The 20810-nt window shown below is 50.2% G+C and overlaps 1 protein-coding gene across 1 annotated transcript; it reads right to left on the bottom strand.

The window, feature by feature from the left end:
• Window positions 1-241: 241 nt before the first annotated feature.
• Window positions 242-17050, bottom strand: LOC144123799 (uncharacterized). Its single transcript, XM_077656547.1, has 3 exons — window positions 16948-17050; window positions 11430-13031; window positions 242-246 (listed from the first exon to the last, which is right to left on the bottom strand). Exons 1-3 carry the CDS (start codon window positions 17048-17050, stop codon window positions 242-244), a joined length of 1710 nt encoding a protein of 569 aa, XP_077512673.1.
• Between the last annotated feature and the right edge of the window lie 3760 nt (window positions 17051-20810).

The following is a 20810-nucleotide window of genomic DNA, read 5'->3' on the forward strand; positions in this document are numbered from 1 at the left end:
TTTTGGCTCCCCACGGCCCGCTGAACAACCTTCAGGGCGTGCGAAAAGGTCGCCAAACGCGCTGCCATATAGCTGCAGGATGTTTTGAGCGCGCACACTGCCTTTGCGTCCGAGTCGCTGTATGGTGCTCGGCTGCAAGGGCGTCCGCAGAAGTTTTTGCAGGATGCGAGGAGGGGGGGGCACTCGATGGCCGGGGATGGGAGAGGCGGCAGGTTAGCACAAAAAAGGCACAATTTGTGGTCTAAGCTACGCACATGACACAAAAATTAGAAACAGCAAACTAGTGCTAGGCTTGGAGAGGATGCATTGGATTTTAATAATGAACAAAAAATTCAACTTAACAAGCAATACGAGAAATGTTACTGTCACTTTGTGAAGAAGAATGGTCAGTCTCGCTGCGTGCGGGTTCTCGACTAACGTGACCTGACCAGCGCACAACACAAAGCAGCTGCAGACGTCTCTGGTTTTTCTGGGCAAATTGCGCAATGACTCGGGCGCTTCATTACATGCTCTCGATGCACACTCATCATACATCATCCTGTCATTTGTGATTGTTGAGCGTAGCTAGGTTTTCACTCTCCTCATTGCACTGAAGGAGCGTTCGACAGTGCAAGTAGTAACTGGCAACGCCAGAGCCACTTCAGTGGCTTGTGCAACAGCGGTAAAGAATGCCTTGGCCTGAAACAGAAGTTCAGAGAAAATTATTTCTGACGAGTCCCCAGTTTTGCTTCTCCACATCTCGTACCACGAGATACCCTCTTTCTTGAAGTTTTCGATACAGTAAAAGCCATGAAGTTCTTCAGCGAGGGCAACAAACTCAACATGGCTCAAATACTTCGCTTTTGCTGGATGCAGCAGGAGAAGTCTGAAGCCCTTCGCATTGCTTTCAGAAAAGCTGCGAGCCAAAGAGGCAGTGAGAGTCCAAGTATAGGGCACGTATATTGCCACGCGATAGTATGCCTCCGACGAAGGAATCCCTTAGTTGTCTCGGTGGATGTGACGAGGGGCTTGTCTGGGTACAGATATCAACACGTTTAAACGATTGGCTGCTTCACTTGCTGTGTTCATATCAGAGAACTGCTCTTCACCGTTAGTCCGATGGCCGCGAAAACTATTCTGCAACTCAGTGATGTACAGAATAGAAGTCCGTGGGTGCACTTTGCAGAACGTTCGTAACTGGTTCCAGTCGTGCGCTGGACTTCGCTACAATGTGCAAGCAAACGATGAAAGATGAGCTTGTTGTTCCACAATATAGGATGTGAGTTCGCTGCCTATATCGTTTGTGGAAATAGGGCGGTCAGCCTTCCGCCCCAGACTCCCACACCGCGGATGCAGAGGTTAGCGAGCGGGAACGCTGCATCCGCGGTGTAGCAGTGCGGGGCGGAAGGCTGACCCCCCTATTTCCACAAGTTGCAGCGTTCGAGCTTGATTCCATTGACGCGAGCTTCTCGAGTGCTTCGACTATGGCCACGTAATGCTGAGAGAAGATCGTAATTCACTTGTATTTTGCAGACGATCTTGTTTCACACAGCATCATAATGTTGGGCACTAATTTCCTTCGGAGCACGCTCTCACGGAAGAAGTTTATGTTTGATGATCCCTATTGTGTTTCGAATTTCAGAGACCTCGTTCAAATCGTTGATCACGAGATTCAGTATGTGACTCGCGCAGTGGAAGAATAGTGCCTTTGGAAGCTCTTTCTGTATTCTGCTCACTCCAGCTTCTTTTCCAGCCATTGTAGAGGATCAATTGTACTCGTGTACAACGGTCGAGGTTTGAAATTACCAGCCCGGCATCCGTTAAAAACTTCGAAGTCGCAGCAGCAGCGACGACCGTAGAGTTAAGTTGCTCCCGCTCTACAAATCCCAAAAACTCCTCTCAAACGCAAACCTCGGTTCCTGCCTTGTTAATGAAGCGAATGCCTATAGACATCTGCTCTGTTCCTACAATATGTGCAGTTTCGTCCGGAACGACGGAAAAAGCAAACGCTGTGTTAGCTTCGGCTATTTGCTCTCTCAGGATGTCGCCACAGATTGTGATGATCATGTTCTAAACGCGGATGGAAGTGTACTTCTCATTGCCAGCAGAAGAAGCGCAGTGTTCCTGAAGTTTAGCTCCTGCGAATGTTCCTGTGAATTCAGCTGTGTCTAGAAACTCTCCCAAGTCACATTCTTGAGACAGGTTGGTTGCTTTCTCAGTGTTGTTAACGTAACTTAGTTCCAAGCAAGGAGAAAGTGAATCATCACGGCTTACTACGTCATGGGAGCTCGCTGTTGCTTGAGTCCCTTCCATGAGTGAACGACCTCCGCTGCTGTCCGCTGATGAATGCTTGCATCATTCTGGTCAAATGCTGCAGCGTTGTCATGTGACACACTAGAATCTTTGGCCGGGCGGCTGGATAAAGCTCCGTTACATGCCCGCTGACGATTGAAGAAGCGTTGGATGTCCATCATCTGGTACTGTTCGAGGCAAAGCTGGCTGGGGAGTTCCTCGGGGTTGACCGCACAGTCGAGCAACCACGCACACACTGCTTGAGAGCCTCGGTGTAGCGCACGCCGTTGGCGGCGCTGGCATCGGGAAACCGGGAAAAGAGGATGGGGCAGCGCTTGAGTTCTCGCGGTCAGTCCCAGATTGCAAAAAAAAAAATCCACCGGTCCGTTTTCTATGAGCGGCGCACCGCAAAGTAATGGCCTGCTCTACTGAAAGAGACCCCATACTTTCTCCTCTACCTTGGCGCAGGAGAAAACCTTTTCTCTTCCTTTGCGTCGGCGTGGCATGCAAGCTTTCCCGGCGCGCCCACTGTCTCCATGTGCATGGTCAAGTGCTCGTCGCACGCACGTTGTTGCATGCCATGGTCCGCAGCGGTGCCCCGCAATATAAATGAGGAGGAGACATTTCTATTTACATAGAACAAGACATTTCTATTTACGTCATGGAGCAAATGAAAGACTGTACAAGATAAGAAATGATGAGCGAAGTCCTCCCGATGAGCCAGACGGCCGCTCTATTATAGCGTTTCCGCCTCCGGTTCCCGCCCTTTCCCGCTGTTAGATGCGGGCCCCTGGTTCGCCTGTGCCGTCTCTAGCCAAGGTCGGTGTCCCCGGGTTCCGGATCGGGAGACTGCTGTAGTGGGGTTGACGAAGAGATGAGAGGGTCTTCGAGGTGAAGAAGAGACTGAAGGGTTTATTTACATTTATACAAAGTTCGAAAGAGTGAATCGGGAGCTGGCTGATCACACGCCAGATCGGTGCTTAAATAGGGTCCGCTGTCCCCAGGTCCCTAGTTGGGGAATCTAGTTCATTAAAAATGCGTCGAATCAATGTGATGTAGATCACGTGTCCAGTCTTCCGGGTCCGCCCCCAGCCACACACTCTTGCCACTTCTGGCAGATTAGGGTCCGCGCTGTCCAGGCTTCAGTGATGAATAGCCCGAAGGGGGTCCCATGGCCGCGTCGAAGGTCAGTCACCTGCACTTCACAACGGTAGCGTGGGAGCGAAAGGATCCCACCGCAGTTCGCAGAAGCTTTCACGTAGAGCGTGGGAAAGCACAGTCTAAGACGAAGTTGTTTTCGAAGCACGAGGATTCCGGAGACGTTGGCTTAGTCAAACCCGGCCGCATTTGTCACGGCTCATTTGCAGTTCCGCCGCTCGCCGGCTCCCCCGTCGTCCCCTCCGGGAGAAACATGTCCCGGGTGGGTCCGGCGTTGAGAACAAAAGACAGGTTCACCAAAGCCGTTCTCACACAGCGGAGAGCCGTTTCACCCTGTAAACAGCAGGGGGGGGGGGGGGGGGGGGGAAGGACCCTTGTAGACGCCACCACCTGCACTCGTAGTGCTGCAACCACATCAACGGCCCTTTGAAGCCTCGGTAGATTGATGATTCCCAGTGGCTTGAATATTCTTGGCATGTTGGTGTCTCCAAACGTAACAGCTCCTCCGCGGCCAGGACAATCTCGATCGGCCAGTGGTCACAATCCCTGGTCGAGGAGAGATGACTTGAGTTGTAGCGTGGGAGGCCCTTCTTCATCTTGTCTGCAAGCACAGAGTAGAGTCCTAAACCTCGGACAACGGAGGCATTAGTCGAAATCAGCCACTCAACATGGCGCCACTCCCCAGGCAGTGCACGAAATTCACCCGAGAGCCGCCAGGCTGTTATGCAATACTACTGCATTGTCAATGTAAACGTAAGCACAAATTTTGTAGCTGACAGCAATAATCTCGGCTACTAAGAACAGCTTCCATGTCTGCCAAATTCGCTGCCAAAGCCCGATTCGCCGAACACGGCTTGAAGAGAGGTGGCAAATTTGGAAGCAAAAGAAAAAGGATAATAGGACACCACTCCAAAACAAAGCTAACTAGTACCTAAAAAAATACGAAAAGGCACCGAATTGCCACCGAACGGATACCTCAATTATGGGAATAACCTGCTCAATCCGTCGGCATTTCCATGACATTTGCCCCTTTTGTATCGCACAGAAAAGTTATATTGCTGGAGGGCTAGACTCCATCGAAGCAAGCGGCCATTCTTGGGCGACATTTGACGCAGCCATGTAAGCGGACAATGATCTGTCTCGAAAGTAAATTTCGCCCCGTAAACATAACAGGCTAGCTTCTGCGCGGCCCAAACCAGACAAGCGCATTCCTTTTCCGAAGCGCTGTAGGCTTCTTCCCTTACGGTTAACTTCCTGCTGGCATAAAGGATAGGGTGCTCCTCATTGTCGTCTCCGACTTGGCTTAATATGACCCCCATACCCCGGTCGCTGGCGTCACACTGGACCACGAATTTCTTGCTGTAGTCCGGCGCACGTAACACGGGCCGCGAAACCAGCACGCTCTTCAAGCTCTGAAACGAAATTTCTTTTGCTGCGTCCCAGATAACGCTATTCGGCTTTTCTTTGCGAAGCGCATCGGTCAAAGGACTTGCTAGCTGTGAATAGTTGGGTATGTACCTTTGGTAGTACCCCACAAGACCGAGAAATGACCGTACATCCGTCTTAGTTCGGGGCTGCGGGAATTCAGCGATAGGGGCTATCTTGAGGTCTGACGGTCTCCTCGTCCCTCTACCGACAACATGACCAAGATAGGTGACATGTGAGCAGCCAAAACTACATTTTTCGGCTTTAATGGTTAGCCCAGCGTCCCTCAAACTCGTCAGTACCCTCCTGAGATGGGAAACATGGTCTTCCCAAGAGTTAGAAAAAATGGCCACATCGTCAAGGTAAGGCAGCGCGAAATCGTGCATGTCCTTGAGGATGATGTCCATTAGCTTTGAAAAGCTAAAAGGTGCATTCTTTAGCCCAAAACTGAGCACCAAAGGTCGGAATACCCCCATAGGAGAAATAAATGCTGCATACCGACTCGCGCTTTCCGAGAGGGGGACTTGCCAGTACCCTCTCACTAGGTCAAGGGTGGAGATGTACTGTGCCGCGCTAACTGTCTCGATCCTTTCTTCGATGTTCGGTATTGGGTACAGCTGGTCCTTTGTTATGGTATTCAGCTTCCTGTAGTCCACGCATGGTCGCGGATCTTTGCCTGGTGCCTCCACGAGTATCAGCAGGGAGGTGTAGTCGCTCTCTGCTGGCTCTATCACGCCAAGTTCCAGCATGTGCTTTATCTCCGCCTCAATTATTTCTTTCTGCCTTGGAGAAACTCTGTAGGCTTTCGATCTTACTGGATCGGTCGAAGTTAGCTCTATCTCATGCGTGATGAGATTTGTCTTCCCCGGCCGGTCGCTAAAACTCTCCCGGAATTCGCACAGCAGTTGCCTCAATTCTTGGAGTTGCTTTGGTTCTAGATCCATGGTGCTCGCGGATCGGGACATGATTTCCTCTATGCTGTTGGTAGCATTTTCTTTCATGCTGCCTTTCCACTCAGGGTTTTCGGTTTGTAGCTCTTCGGGGATATTTACGGCCATGTTTACAACCCCGCTCCTTTCTACATAGGGCTTCATTAAATTACAGTGATAGATCTTTATCTGCTGTCCTCTCCCTGGCATTTTCAAAGTGTAGTTGGTTTCTGAAATCTGATCCAAAACTTCCACTGGCCCGTCCCAGTGAACTTCCATTTTATTTTTGCGTGCGGACCTGAGAATAAGCACACGATCCCCCGCCTTGAAGGTTCTCAGTCTAGCATTCTTGTCGTAGTACTTCTTCGCCGTGTCCTGAGCCGTTTTGAGATTTCGATCCAATAGTTCTCGTGTGGCACTCAGGCGGTTTAGTAACTGCAACACATACTCCACTACTCATACACATACTCATACACATACTCCCATACTCATCCACCCGGTGGGTCTGAGGACATCTTACAACTTAAACGCATGGTGGAAAAATTAACCGGGGCGGTTACGGCCCTTCAAAATGAAAACGCGGAACTTAGGAAGCAGCTGCCGCTTAAGATCCAGATAGATAAGAAACGACAGGAAGCCGAAAAACCTCCACATAATACCCAGGAGAGTACGATGGTGGTGGAGAAATCCCTACCATCACCCAGCAAGAGAAAATCGTTAGAGGGCGCACAACCCGAACTTACGCTGCAGGAAGTCTGCCATAAACTGGAGACCAACATTCAAACCCAGATTCAGGCCCTGGATACCAAAATACAAGCGCAATTTCAGGCATTTGAAACTAACATGCAAAACCAAATTCAGTCGATTCTCTCCGCAATACAGGGACTCACAGACGTAACACAAGGACACAGGAATGAGCTCTTAGCCATCAATATATGGCAGCAAACTGTGGAACATACCATTCAGCAAATTCAACATGGCCATATACACAAAGAATAACAACTACTTGCTGTGGCAATGGAACTGCCGGGGGTATCGGCGGAAAAGGCCGATCCTCCAGCAGCTCCTTGCGTCTCTGAAGGTCCACCCAGAGGTTATCGCCCTCCAGGAGACTGGAGGCGCGTCAAAATTAATTGGTTATCAAGCTTTTAACGCCATAGGCGACAAACCTAATGTTACCACATTCGTTAGAAGGAACATTACGGCCATTGAACATGACACGGGCATCCGCCACATAGAGCACGTCCTCGTCGGACTTATTCCGGCCACAAAAACTCAACGCAGTCTTTTCATTCTGAATATTTATAGCACTCCAAGTCAAAAGAAAGTTAAATTCGACTCCCTCTTCAGGAAAGTGATGCGTATCGGCAACAAGCACGCACTGGTTATTCTAGGTGACTTCAATGCCCACCACCCTGCGTGGGGCTACCCGCGGCCCTGTACGAAGGGGAGAGAGCTATGGCTAGACATACAGCAAATGGGCTTCACCCTGCTCACGGATCCTCTTACCCCCACAAGAATGGGTAACAGCGTGTGCGCTGACACGTCCCCAGACCTCACCCTGGTGAAGAATGCGGGTACAGCTAATTGGTCCAACTCCTTGCTAAACCTAGGCAGTGACCATTACATACTTGTCACGGAAACTGACGTTGGCCCTGCCAAGCGCCAAACGCGCTCCCCGCATATTATCGAATGGGTCGCTTTCCGCGTCACAAACATAGAACAATGGGCGGAGGAACTCCGCAGGGATGCCAAGAATGCGACTAAAACGCTCGGCGACAACGCGGAACTTGAAGTACTAGACAGCCGCCTTCTTCATATGTGGGAGGCCAAAGCTAGTATGGAAAAGCGATTAAAGAGACAAAAGTGGAATCGCAATCTCAGAAGACGCCTAGCGCGCCACAACAAAGCGATTGAGGCATATGCACTTAGACTCTGCGATCAGAACTGGGAAACAATGTGCGACCAGCTTGAGGGCAATATCGGCCTCGCCAAAACATGGAACCTCCTTCGGCACCTCCTCGATTCAGAAGGTAGCAAATTAACACAGCGACAAAATTTACAGAAATTAGGTTATAAATTTGAAGGTTCGGAGCAGGAACTCCTCGATGCAATTCGTTGTCGATATACAGGCTCCGCCACCAAAACTATCTTACCGCGCTATGAGGGCAAATCCAACAGCGAACTAGACGCCCCTATTCACGAATTCGAGGTTCGAGCAGAAATACTAAAACTGAAAACCAAATCAGCCCCCGGACCCGATGGTGTAATCAACAAAATGCTTAGAAACCTAGATGACAAATCTATAACGGCGCTGACCAATTTCATGCAAGAATGCTGGGAGAAGGGTGAGATTCCCCAACAATGGAAAACCGCTAAGGTAATTTTCATACCTAAGCCAGGGAAACCGCTCAATCTAGAAAATCTAAGGCCTATATCCCTCACCTCTTGCGTTGGAAAACTGATGGAACATGTCATACAAACGCGACTAAACAATTTCATGGAAGACAACGACTTATACCCCCATTCGATGATAGGTTTTAGATCGCATTTGTCCACGCAAGATGTCATGATACAGCTCACACATGACATATTAGACACTAAGTCGCTGGATGCGAAAGTAATAGTGGGACTTGATCTCACTAAAGCTTTCGATAATGTAAAACACGAGGCGATACTAGAAAACCTGGCTCTTTTAAACGTCGGGGAGCGCACATACAACTACATTGCCAATTTCCTTTCGGATAGGATAGCGCGCATCCACTTTGGTGAAAGTCAGTCCCAAGACATACACTTGGGCAGCATAGGCACCCCTCAGGGTTCGGTACTTCCCCCTATTCTCTTCAACGTGGCCATGATACGGCTCCCGACGAGACTGCAGGGGATAGATGGCTTGAATTTCTGCATGTATGCGGACGATATCACCATGTGGATGACCCGTGGCCACGACGCGCACATCGAAAGTACGCTACAGAAGGCCATAAATGAGGTCGAAAACTATGTCAGCCGTAGGGGCTTGCAATGCTCGCCGCAGAAGTCTGAACTTCTTTTTTATAGACCTGTGCATCAAAGACAAACTAGAACCATCCCTAACATCAAATTACAAACTCAAGGGGCGGAGATTCCTCATGTTGAAAAAAATCAGAATTATAGGAATGATTATACAAAGCAACGGGTATAACGGTGATGCAATAACTAAGATGGAAAACTGCGCGCAACAAACTATGCGGCTCATACAGCGGATTGCCAACAGAAGACACGGCATGAAAGAGCAGAATCTCCTACGGCTGGTACAGGCGTTCGTAGTAAACCGTATCTCGTATGCTGCCCCCTTCCTTGATCTTAAAGTTTCAGAAAAGGAAAAGATAAATGGAATTATCAGGCGATGCACGAAACAAGCTCTAGGATTGCCCATCCGTACATCCACTCACCGCCTCCTAGAGATGGGAATGCATAATACCCTGGAAGAAATTACGGAAGCAGTGAGAACGTCCCAAATCGAACGCTTAGCCAGGACCACAACCGGCAGGGCCATTCTAGAAAAACTCAATCTTAGCCGAGATAACAGAACAACCGCCAAAGTTGACATGCTCGGAAAAATTCGAGACAATATAGTTGTACCCCCATTACCCAGGAATATGCAACCTATTCATCACTCAGTGCGCCGGGCCAAGCGGGCAGAGGCGCTAGAGAAACGCTTCCGCTCCTACAAAGACGAGGACGTGGTCTACGTGGATGCCGCTGAGTATGGTAAGAACACGATGACCGTCGCGGTCGTCAATAATAAACAACTCCTCAAAATCAGTGCCTCCATACTCTCGGGTAACCCAGAGACTGCAGAGGAAGCTGCCATAGCACTGGCTTGTGTAGGCACAAAAGCGAGATACATCATCAGTGACTCCAAAGTTGCCATACTAAATTTCAGCAGGGGCCGGGTCTCCCCTCTAACGAATACAATTCTAAGCCGTCATGTAATAGACCGGAAAATTACGCTAGTCTGGACACCAGCACATGCATCCCTGCCTGGTAATGAGACGGCCCACGAGTTCGCCCGAGGCTTTTCTTTCCGGGCGGACCCGAGCGAGGTGGTCTTTACAGACAGGGATCGCATGGTGACCTACAGAGAAATTACACAACACTATCGTTTGCAACGAGCTAGACTTCCTCCAGCGGATAGATCCTTGTCCAGATACCAAGCCATCAACTGGCGCCGGTTGCAAACTTGCACATTTCCAAACCCGGCCCTCTGGAGTCTTATGTACCCAGGGCAATTTTCAGAAAAATGCGCGAACTGCGAACTTAGGGCCACCTTGGACCACATACTATGGGAATGTCCTCATGCTCCCCGGGAGGGACGAGGTATTAACACAAAAGATCAATGGGAGACCTTACTACTGAGCTCCGACCCGGCGACTCAGTTACAACTCGTCCGAATGGCCGAAGCCGCCGCCGAGAGTGAAGACCTTTCGGCCGTCGTCTAGGCGGGTAGCCCTCTGGCTACCCTCTTTCTGTTGGATATTAAAAGTTTTCCTATCCTATCCACTACTGACTGAATCTCTCCTGTACCCTCCCACATTTCTCTAAGCATCCTAAGTGGGGAACGAAGAGCCCTTCCGTACACTAGTTCTGCAGGAGTGAAGCCCGTCGCTTCGTGCGGTACTGTTCTCAGGGCGAACAGCGTTGCCGGGAGGCAACTTTCCCAATCGTCTTTGTGCTCATAGCAGGAAGCACGTAGCACTCTTTTGAGCACTGAGTGCCACTTCTCAACGCTGTTCGATTGAGGGTGGTAAACGGAGCTATGAATCAACCTCACCCCACACCTCTGTAAGAACGTGGTTGTGAGTGCGCTCGTGAAAACTGTCCCCTGATCAGCCTGAATTTCTGCCGGAAAGCCAATTCGAGCGAAAACGGACAGGAGACCGTCCACTATCTCTGCCGAGCTAAGCTCATTTAGCGGCACCGCCTCCGGGAACTTGGTAGCAGGGCATATCATAGTGAGCACGTACTTATAGCCTGACTTAGTTCTGGGTAGTGGCCCGACGGTGTCAATGACCAGACGTCGAAAAGGCTCCGAGATAAGCGGCACCAGCTTTAGCGGGGCCTTCCATCTTTCTCCTGGTTTTCCGGTGCGCTGACACGCGTCGCATGACTGCACGTGGCGTTCAGCATCTCGGAAACATCCCGGCCAGTAGTATTCCCCAAGCAGCCTTTCCTTCGTTTTGTTCACACCTAAGTGCCCTGACCAACTGTTTCCGTGACAGAGGCCTAAAAGGTCAGAGCGGTACTTTTCAGGCACGACCAGCTGATCAAGCGTCTTCCCCTTTTTGTCCCTGTAATGGCGATACAGCAATCCGCCTTTGTGGTGCAATGTCACGTTACGCCTAGCAATACCCTCCTTGGCTATGAAGTGTAACTTTGACAAGCTAGGGTCTCTTTCCTGTTCTGTGATTAAGGAGTCTCTGTCAACGCGCAACAAGAGATCCATGCACAGGGAGGTGGGTAATAACATGGAGTCTGGGCTGCACGCTTCTTGTAGGCTGGCATCGATTGGGCTACCTTCGGTAACAGGTTCCTGCTGCTGTTCAAGTGCTCGAGCTGCATTTTCTTTGCTTGGTTCCGCAATCTCGGGAATTCCCTCCCTCTCACCAGTTGCCGCTGATTCCTGGCTGTACCTAAGCTTGGAAGCAAGCTCGCGTGATTTGGACCTAGTCAGGGCTTTCACTGTCCCCTCAGCCAGCTTCTGACCTCGATCGCAAAGCAGCTGATTTGACTTATTGGAGAATAGATACGGGTACTGCAATGAAACAGCCGACGAGACGGTGGCTTCTGTCACTAGCTCGCCGAACGGGCCGGAAATCGCCACCCTTGCCATAGGCAGGCACACACTCTGATTTTCTAGTACCTGTCTTATCCATGCTACTTCCCCAGTAAAGTCTTCCTCCTTGACATATGAGGGGTTAACAATGTCCATTGTTGCCCCGCTGTCCCGAAGGACCCTGCACAATTTTCCATTTACTTGGAGTTCGTGAATATATGGACGCAGAAGTTCCAAATTCTCATCACTGTCGTTGGCATATGAGAAAGCTAATCGCGTCTTTGTACACCTTGCTGCAATATGTCCAGTTTCCTGACAGTTGAAACAACGGAACGGCTTCCTGGCCTCGAACTCCTTCGTCAATGCTTTCTGAGCTTCGGCCTGCTTGGCACGATCCTCAGTTTTTTCTCGGGCCTGTTTAGTGCCCTCAACTGTCTCGCGATTCCTAAATTGCGATCGATTTTTGGGAATGAAACGCTTCCTTAAACCGAACGCTTTCTTTTCAGACTCGCTTGACTCGGAACTCAGCTTTCTCCGTGTTGCATATTCGTCCGCTAGTTCTGCAGCTTTCTCCACTGTGCTCACATTTTCTCTGTCTTGCACCCATAACTTAACGGCCTCAGGGATACTGTTATAGAACTGCTCGAGGTCTACACATTCGACAACCTTATCTTTGGTGTCATATGCCTCCGCGCCCTTCAACCACTCTGTAAGGTTGGCCTTCAAACTGAATGCGAATTCTGCATAGCTCTCGCTGCTTCTCTTGCTGGCACCTCTGAACCGCTGTCGGAATTCTTCCGCCGAAAGTCGGTACTTTCTTAGCAAACTCGCTTTCACCTTCTCGTAGTCATCGGCATCTTTCGCGTCAAGCCTCGTGACTATAGTGGCCGCCTCACAGGGTAACACCATTAGTAGCTTTTGTGGCCAGGTCTCCTTAGCGTAACCCCGTTTCTCACACGTCCTCTCGAAATTCACGAGGTAATAACCAAGATCCTCGCCAATCTTATACGGCTGCATCAATCTGTCCATAGGAAACGATTCGGCCTGACTCACTCTCTCTGGAGTCATGCCTCTCGAACTCTCACATTCCAGTTTCTTTTGGTCATTCGCAAGCTGCAACCTTCTGAGCTCCCGTTCCTCTCGCTCGGCCGCTAGCCGTTGGCGCTCATTTTCCTCTTTCTTTCGCTCAGTTTCCTCTTTCTTTCGCTCATCTTCCTTTTTCTTTCGCTCAGCTTTGAGGAGCTCCCACGTATCACTAACTGTTTCTTCATTGGCGGTTTCCAAGAGCAATGTGCAAATGTGTGACTTTTTCATCTCCTCTACCTCTACACCCAACTCTTCACACAATGACAGCAAATCTGACCTTAGCAACTTCATTAGATCCGTGTTTGCTGCTCTGAGCCTTGACTTTGCTGAACAACTGTTGACGTGAGCTACACGCAATCAGACTCACTGATCAACTTCCCTCGATTCCCAGCAGTTCAATGTATTAACCCAAACAATTGAAGCCCATGGCGAATCTCAAGCAAAGTTCAAGCACTCACCCACGGAAGCAACACCACGCCGCATGGTCGATCCAACCGCTGCCAACCAGTTGTTAGGAGTGGGGCTTCTGTCCCGTAGCAGGCCACTGGTGTTGGGGGATTGCTCTTCGATCCCACCGCTGCCACCAGTTGTTAGATGCGGGCCCTTGGTTCGCCTGTGCCGTCTCTAGCCAAGGTCGGTGTCCCCGGGTTCCGGATCGGGAGACTGCTGTAGTGGGGTTGACGAAGAGATGAGAGGGTCTTCGAGGTGAAGAAGAGACCGAAGGGTTTATTTACATTTATACAAAGTTCGAAAGAGTGAATCGGGAGCTGGCTGATCACACGCCAGATCGGTGCTTAAATAGGGTCCGCTGTCCCCAGGTCCCTAGTTGGGGAATCTAGTTCATTAAAAATGCGTCGAATCAATGTGATGTAGATCACGTGTCCAGTCTTCCGGGTCCGCCCCCAGCCACACACTCTTGCCACTTCTGGCAGATTAGGGTCCGCGCTGTCCAGGCTTCAGTGATGAATAGCCCGAAGGGGGTCCCATGGCCGCGTCGAAGGTCAGTCACCTGCACTTCACAACGGTAGCGTGGGAGCGAAAGGATCCCACCGCAGTTCGCAGAAGCTTTCACGTAGAGCGTGGGAAAGCACAGTCTAAGACGAAGTTGTTTTCGAAGCACGAGGATTCCGGAGACGTTGGCTTAGTCAAACCCGGCCGCATTTGTCACGGCTCATTTGCAGTTCCGCCGCTCGCCGGCTCCCCCGTCGTCCCCTCCGGGAGAAACATGTCCCGGGTGGGTCCGGCGTTGAGAACAAAAGACAGGTTCACCAAAGCCGTTCTCACACAGCGGAGAGCCGTTTCACCCTGTAAACAGCAGGGGGGGGAAGGACCCTTGTAGACGCCACCACCTGCACTCGTAGCGCTGCAACCACATCGGCGGCCCTTTGAAGCCTCGGTAGATTTATGATTCCCATTGGCTTGAATATTCTTGGCATGTTGGCGTCTCCAAACGTAACACCGCCAAGCAGCTGGTTTCGTCGCCGCGGCCCTTGGGCAGAGTCGTCGACGCATATCCCAATGAAAATGCTCAGAACCTTCCTTTTTCTCGGAACTTTTCCCGGTCTGTTCCTGGAACCGTCTCGAGCTTCCAGCAGCGGCAGTAGCACGATGAACAGGGAAGCAAGAAAGGGGAGCGGGCGACGTGTCGTCCCCAGAGGTGGGCAAATGCCCTCATTTTTACTTTTCCTCACTCACCCTCACTTTTGAATCCGTGGCCCTCCCTCACCCTCGCCCTCATTTTCAAAAGATCTCCGGCCCTTCCTCGCCCTCACTCTCACTTCGAAAAATTTGCTGGCCCTCCGTCGCCCTCACCCTCACATCGTAGGCCCCCCTCACCCTCACTAACAGTCATTTTAAAATTCGAGTTATATTTTCCTGTCTGCAACTTCTGGCTATATTACTGAGTAATAAACATACAAGACAAGCCCTCAATGCTCTGTTGAACGAGAGGCTAGATGCTTATGCTGTTGTGTTTGTGCGGGTACGTGCGTGTGAGCTGTTTGAGCTAATACGCGAGACAAAATCGTGACAGTTACGAGTTCGGCCCTAAACTATCACTCCGGCTTTACTTCTGGCACGCACTGCATGCATAAATGTGCCCTGCACTTATAACGTTTCACTGTTTACTATATTTATCTTGCTTATACTGCAATCCCCACGCGGGATTTTAGCACGGTGGGATACAGATAAGTAAACACAACGTAATAACACAGGCAATGAACACAAGAACAAAGCAGAATAACGTAGCTTGAAAATTTTGGAAAATAAGCATACACAACTGATTTTAAACAATACTGAAAAGGAATGTCGACATAGCTATGATTTCGAAACGTGGTTATTGTTAAGGGGTTTCCTTCAATTACTGTTCGTGGAAAGAAAGAATACTTTAAATGGTTACTACGCGTGGTAAATGGCGTTGCTGTGCGGCTATATCTTTGGCTAGTGGCGTAACCACATGAAAAAGAAATTATTCTCGTGAGATCTGCCTTATAGTGGCGATTTATAAATTCAAAGACGAATTTTAGTCGTAACACATGGTTTCATTGCGTTAGTGGGGGCAAGTCCAGTTAGGTTAACAGTTCTGCCACTTACATACGTCCAAACCTATTTTAAATAAAGCGAGCTACTTTTCTTGGCGCCATTTCTATCTTATTAGTGTAAGTTTTAGTAAAAGTGTCCCAAATAACGCATGCATAGTCTAGTATCGGCAGAATTATGTTTTTGTTTGCGAGCAGTCGGGCAGAAGGATTAGGAAGTCTCAAAGCTCTCCTCAGAAAGAACAACTCGCGCTTAACATTAGCCACTATGTAGTCATTGTGCTTAGTTCAAGTGAAGTCATTAGTGATCAAGAGTCCGAGATACTTATAATGTATCTCGAGAAAAGCTCGAGAAAAGTTTAGATAGGATGAATGTTCTTTCCTATCTAAAGCGGCGTCTGCAGTAGTGAGCAGTACAGCTTTGTGGTCCGATATTCTATCTACTATCTGGCTATTTGTTTTGGCAGTAATTATTCCACTAACAAAAAAAAGACGCCTCCTGAATGCCGATCTGGAAGGTTGCCGCCTAAACGCTCTTCTGTCTCCAGCAACCAAGCGTGCGAGCGCTAATGAACGTCGGCGAAGTGTCGTGAAGCGAACAATTGTGCAATCTTTAATCAACATCTTCACCACTCATCAGCGACACAAGCAGCAACACCGCGCTAAAGGCTTTCGCCTCACCGCACTTTAGGTCAACAAAGTGCCCCTCACAATTTTTTTGCTTTGTTTTTTGGAGCGAGAGCTCCACTACGACATGTTTCGCCAGGTCATCGACTGCCGCCGCGTGGCCTTCAACCGGAGGAGCGCCGGAGGTGTGGCCGGACGTCATAACACGGGATGAGCTGCAGCTGTATCCGCTGCGCTGCCGCCGTCGCTGTGCGGAGCGCTCAACACCGCACCGCCAGCTGTGGTCGCACGGCTAACGGCGTGACTTGCAGTTCGCCAAATAAGGTGGTGAAGCAGCTGTGCACGATCAGTCTCGCCATGGAGGACAGAGCGGCGGGCAATGTGGTCGTAACGCCTGCGAGAACCGTAGCAGGCCGAGTCGGAGCCCCCTGCAGATGTGGCTCGACGGGCTGCAGCACTGAAGAGAAAGCGAAAAGCTAGTCGCGCCAAAGAAGCGGCCGAAACAGAGGAAGAACGTGAGCAACGACTCGCTAAGCAGCGGTTAAGCCGGGGAAAGGCGACGGAGGAAGGCATTGGCAGAAACTGCTAACAGCCAATGCTTTCATTCTCACTAGGTTTAAAAGAGTTAAACCACAGCTACTTTTATAGTTGTGTGTTACGGAGTAGCGAGCGGCGGCAGACTTAGACAAGAGGTAGGACTGGAGAATTAGATTAGGGAAGTAGTTTTTAGTTCGTTGAAGCTATATAGCGAAGGTTTCGTTTGGTTTTATGGGGGGCTCAACGTCCCAAAGCGACTCAGGCTATGAGGGACGCCGTAGTGGAGGGCTCCAGATAATTTTGACCACCCGAGGTTCTTTAACGTGCACTGACATCGCACAATACTCGGGCCTCTAGCATTTCGCCTGCATCGAAATTCGACCGCAGCAGCCGAGCCCCATAATCACTTATTATAGCCACCGCGACGGCTGAAGCTATAGCGAAGAAGTAGGTTACTCAGCTCTGGACCCATGTATAGGCCCGTGGGCCAGCACTCTATTTAGGAAGTTTTTTGCTGGGCGTATAAGTTTTCTTGTTCGTTTCGGACGATCTGAAAACGTACTGGCAGAGCAGGGTCGCTCGCAGGGCTTCAGGAAAACTGGGGTGTCCGGCGCCTCCCAAGGATGAGGGAGGAGACCTCGTTCAATGCGAGGAGTCCGATCCATGGTGCCTCCTAGACGAGACGATTGGCCGAGTGGAACCTTTTGATGAATCTGTCAGATTGGGAAACATGCGAAGAGAGGATTAACGCATTCCTGCGAGTGAATAAGATTCCAGACGCCAACAATGCAGACGCCTTCCTGACTATCATGGGTCCGAAGAAATATACCTTATTGAGGAGTTTGACCGCCCCGAACACACCAGCCAGTCAGTCTTTGCTAGAACTACAGAAAGCATTACAAGAGCATATTTCGTCCAAGTCGTCAGTTATTTTGCAGAAAGAGCACAGTTCCACCGAAAAATGCAACAAGAAACAGAGAGCATTGTGGAGTTCGTGGCGGGCATCAAGCAATCCGCACAAACATGGAACTTCGGAAAGAACTTAGAAGAAACTCTGAGAGACAGATTGTACGTGGTTTGGTACGGGCTGACATCCAAAAGAGACTTTTTGCTGAGGATGCGTCTCTGACTTTCAAAAAGGCGGTTGGGATCGCATTATCAGTAGAGGTGGCTTCCAATGATGTAACAGAGGGGCGGCCTAGCAGGGCAACCCAGGAGGACCTTCAGAAGTTTTCTGTAGAGGGAGGCCGGCCACAGGACGGTTCGCCGAGCATGCGATGTGGCTTGCGTCATCGCAACCGTGATTGCCGATTCCGAAAAACTACGTCTTTTCGATGCCACCGAGAGTGGCATACTAAGAAAGCGCTCCGCTCCCAGCCGACGTCTAGTTCGCACCTTCCAAAAGCGAACGGACAAGACTCACGGCTCAAAGTTGCCCGGATGCAAAACTTTGGCGTGTTCGAGACCGAGGCAGACGTCGAGCCACTGTTTCAGACAACGCTCAAGAAACCACGTCAAGAGCCGACATGCTTTACAACGTGTGTTGAGGGAGTGCCGCTTAAAATAATGGAACTGGAAGCAGGAGCAGCAGTCTCGGTAATGCCGTACCGGCTTTTTTGGCCGTGTTCCCCGCAGATGAAGTTACACCCGGCTTAGGTGCTGCATCGTATGTACTATCGGGGACAAAAGTGGAATACTCCACGCAGCGGGAGCCGGAGCAACAGGTGGATGGATGGATGGATGGATGGATGGATGGATGGATGGATGGATGGATGGATGGATGGATGGATGGATGGATGGATGGATGGATGGATGGATGGATGGATGGATGGATGGATGGATGGATGGATGGATGGATGGATGGATGGATGGATACAAAAGTTGAATACTCCACGCAGCGGGAGCCGGAGCAACAGGTGGGTGGGTGGGTGGATGGATGGATGGATGGATGGATGGATGGATGGATGGATGGATGGATGGATGGATGGATGGATGGATGGATGGATGGATGGATGGATGGATGGATGGATGGATGGATGGATGGATGGATTGTTTGAAGGGTGGATGGATGGATGGATGGATGGATGGACGGACGGACGGACGGACGGACGGACGGACGGACGGACGGACGGACGGACGGACGGATGGATGGATGGATGGATGGATGGATGGATGGATGGATGGATGGATGGATGGATGGATGGATGGATGGATGGATGGATGGATGGACGGACGGGTGTACAGACGGACGGACGGATGGATGAATGGATAAGGCTAAACCCTTTAAATCGGGCGGTGGTTCAAGCCACCTAGCCATGTGTCACCACTTCGCGCACATTTGCGTGCACTCCCAGACAGCGTGTGGGGGTAGCGGTCTCACTCACAAAGGAGATGCCCTCGACTCAGCGTGGCAAGCTCAGCCGAAGACTAGCCACCAAGTGACAAGGGAGTTGGTCGTTTGGTGCCCGGATTTCGCCGTCGCAAGCCAGAGAATGGGTCAGAGCCAAAGGTTCACAAAATAGAACAATATTTATACAGCAAAGAGACGATACAGAGGATTTCACAATCACTCGTACGAGCAGATACAAAGTGATTTACAAATACAATGCAACTCGTGGAAAGGAACAATCGACAGAGATTACAATTCAACAGAATCTTTGCACCTAAAGTGCACTAGCACAAAGAGAGACAAACAAAACACAATTTGTTGACCGGGCACTGCGACAGTCCGACGACCTGAAGAGCACGACGGGGCCGCCCCGCAGGTTGGCGCACGTTGCCTCGCTGGTCCGTGGCTGGTCGAGTGGTGTTCTCCCGGGAGTCGAGCGGGCGCGCTTCTCAGGGCTTAAACGGCGGCTCGGGCTGACAGACAGCGGTTAAAGCCCTCAGTCATAGGCGCGGTCCGCGTCTGTTCGTTCTCTGCCCCAAAGTAGGCGCGCACATACACGCAGTATCAACTGCACAAGCTCCTCCTCGCACAGGGCGCGCGACCCATTGGTCAAGCTCGGAGACCGGGTTCTAGAAGCATCGAGGGCTCTCTCGTCTTGCGCCGTCGGCGACGCGAGGGGAAAAGGGAGAGGGCACTACTTTGCATGGTAGAGGCTCCACCCTCTCCGTCGAGAATGAGTAGAAACTACTCGGACCTTCTGGAACAATCGACGGCGCGCCCGGCCATGTCTCCGTTGGCGCCGCGCCGGCGAGCAAAACGGACAGGGCAGTGCACACGCAAAGCTACACGCTCTCCGGGGTTCATTCTCGGCTGTTTTTTTTCTTTTATTTTACTGCGCGCGGCCGCGATTGCTTACGCGCAGCCCCATTTTTTCGAATATGAGCCAAATTTTGTGACACCATGACTTGTGAAATTTTACTCATGTCTTGATTTTAGCCACCAATCAGATAACCTTCGCTTGGTTACTTCTGCCCGCTTAAAATCTACTTTCCCTTCACTGCCCTTAAACCCCAATGCCTTGGATAAATCAGCCCCGCTGCTTTCTACTGTAGGGTGAAGCCATTTACAGAAAAGTATCAAGTGTTCTATCCGCACGCAACGCACGTCTACCACCCTGAGATCACAGTGCCATCTGTGCAAGCAACTAGAAAAAAGCAGACCTCACACTGAAACTTGTAGCCCCATCTACAATATCATTGTAGAAACAACCACTTGCCGCTTGTCAGTGATGACGTCACGGTCCCATATGAAGGATAGAAGTGGAACTATGTATGCCGTCAGGGGACGAAATGGAGGCATAGTTTCGCTTCCTCGAAGCGAAGATGGCGGTCATTAAAATTGGTTGTGCCCTCCCATCCCTTTCCCCCTCACCCCCAAAAATTATCCTATAACAGGTAGGAAAAATGTCCCAATACCATTCAGCAGCTACAACAAGGGGCACCCATCCGGGGATAGTTGTGTACCGAATTCGGTAAGCAAATAAAACCCTATGGGTTGTGGTACAGAAATAAAAGCAATTAAATAAATAGGTGAACATTGTATACATGCAATTACTAACTGAAGCGTTACCATATCACATGCAAGCCAAATTCTAGGCCCACCTTGACCCCACAAACAAAGAAATTGAAAATTGATTTTTGAGGAAAGGAAATGGCGCAGTTTTCTGTCTCACATATCCCCCCCCCCCCTCTGTAAGGGAAGGGATAAAGGAGGCAGTGAAAGAAGAAAGGAAGAAAGAGCCATACAAATTCCATTTGGGAGGAATCTTAAGGCGGTGTAACTCGACAATGGGTAGATGTGCATCTAGGTGGAAAAGTTATGTTAATTTTCTGAACCGCTCAGGGTTTTCTTCACTGGTCCCGCTGGATGCGGAAAGACTCGTTTTATGCATGGTCAATAAAGCTAACGCTCGTTACTTCGTCTTCCAGACTGTGGCCTTTTTTTTTTTACAGGAATGCAGGTTACCCCTGCAGGCC

Source organism: Amblyomma americanum, chromosome 3 (assembly GCF_052857255.1).
Source record: "Amblyomma americanum isolate KBUSLIRL-KWMA chromosome 3, ASM5285725v1, whole genome shotgun sequence".
Taxonomy (NCBI): domain Eukaryota; kingdom Metazoa; phylum Arthropoda; class Arachnida; order Ixodida; family Ixodidae; genus Amblyomma; species Amblyomma americanum.

What these genes read in the sequence shown, in the direction of transcription:
- LOC144123799 (XM_077656547.1), bottom strand. Translation starts at nt 17,050, where the DNA reads ATGGATCGGACTCCTCGCATTGAACGAGGTCTCCTCCCTCATCCTTGG. An exon ending in CGAGCGACCCTGCTCTGCCA is followed by an intron (nt 13,032 to 16,947) that starts GTACGTTTTCAG and finishes GATTGCGTGTAG; the next exon opens with CTCACGTCAACAGTTGTTCA.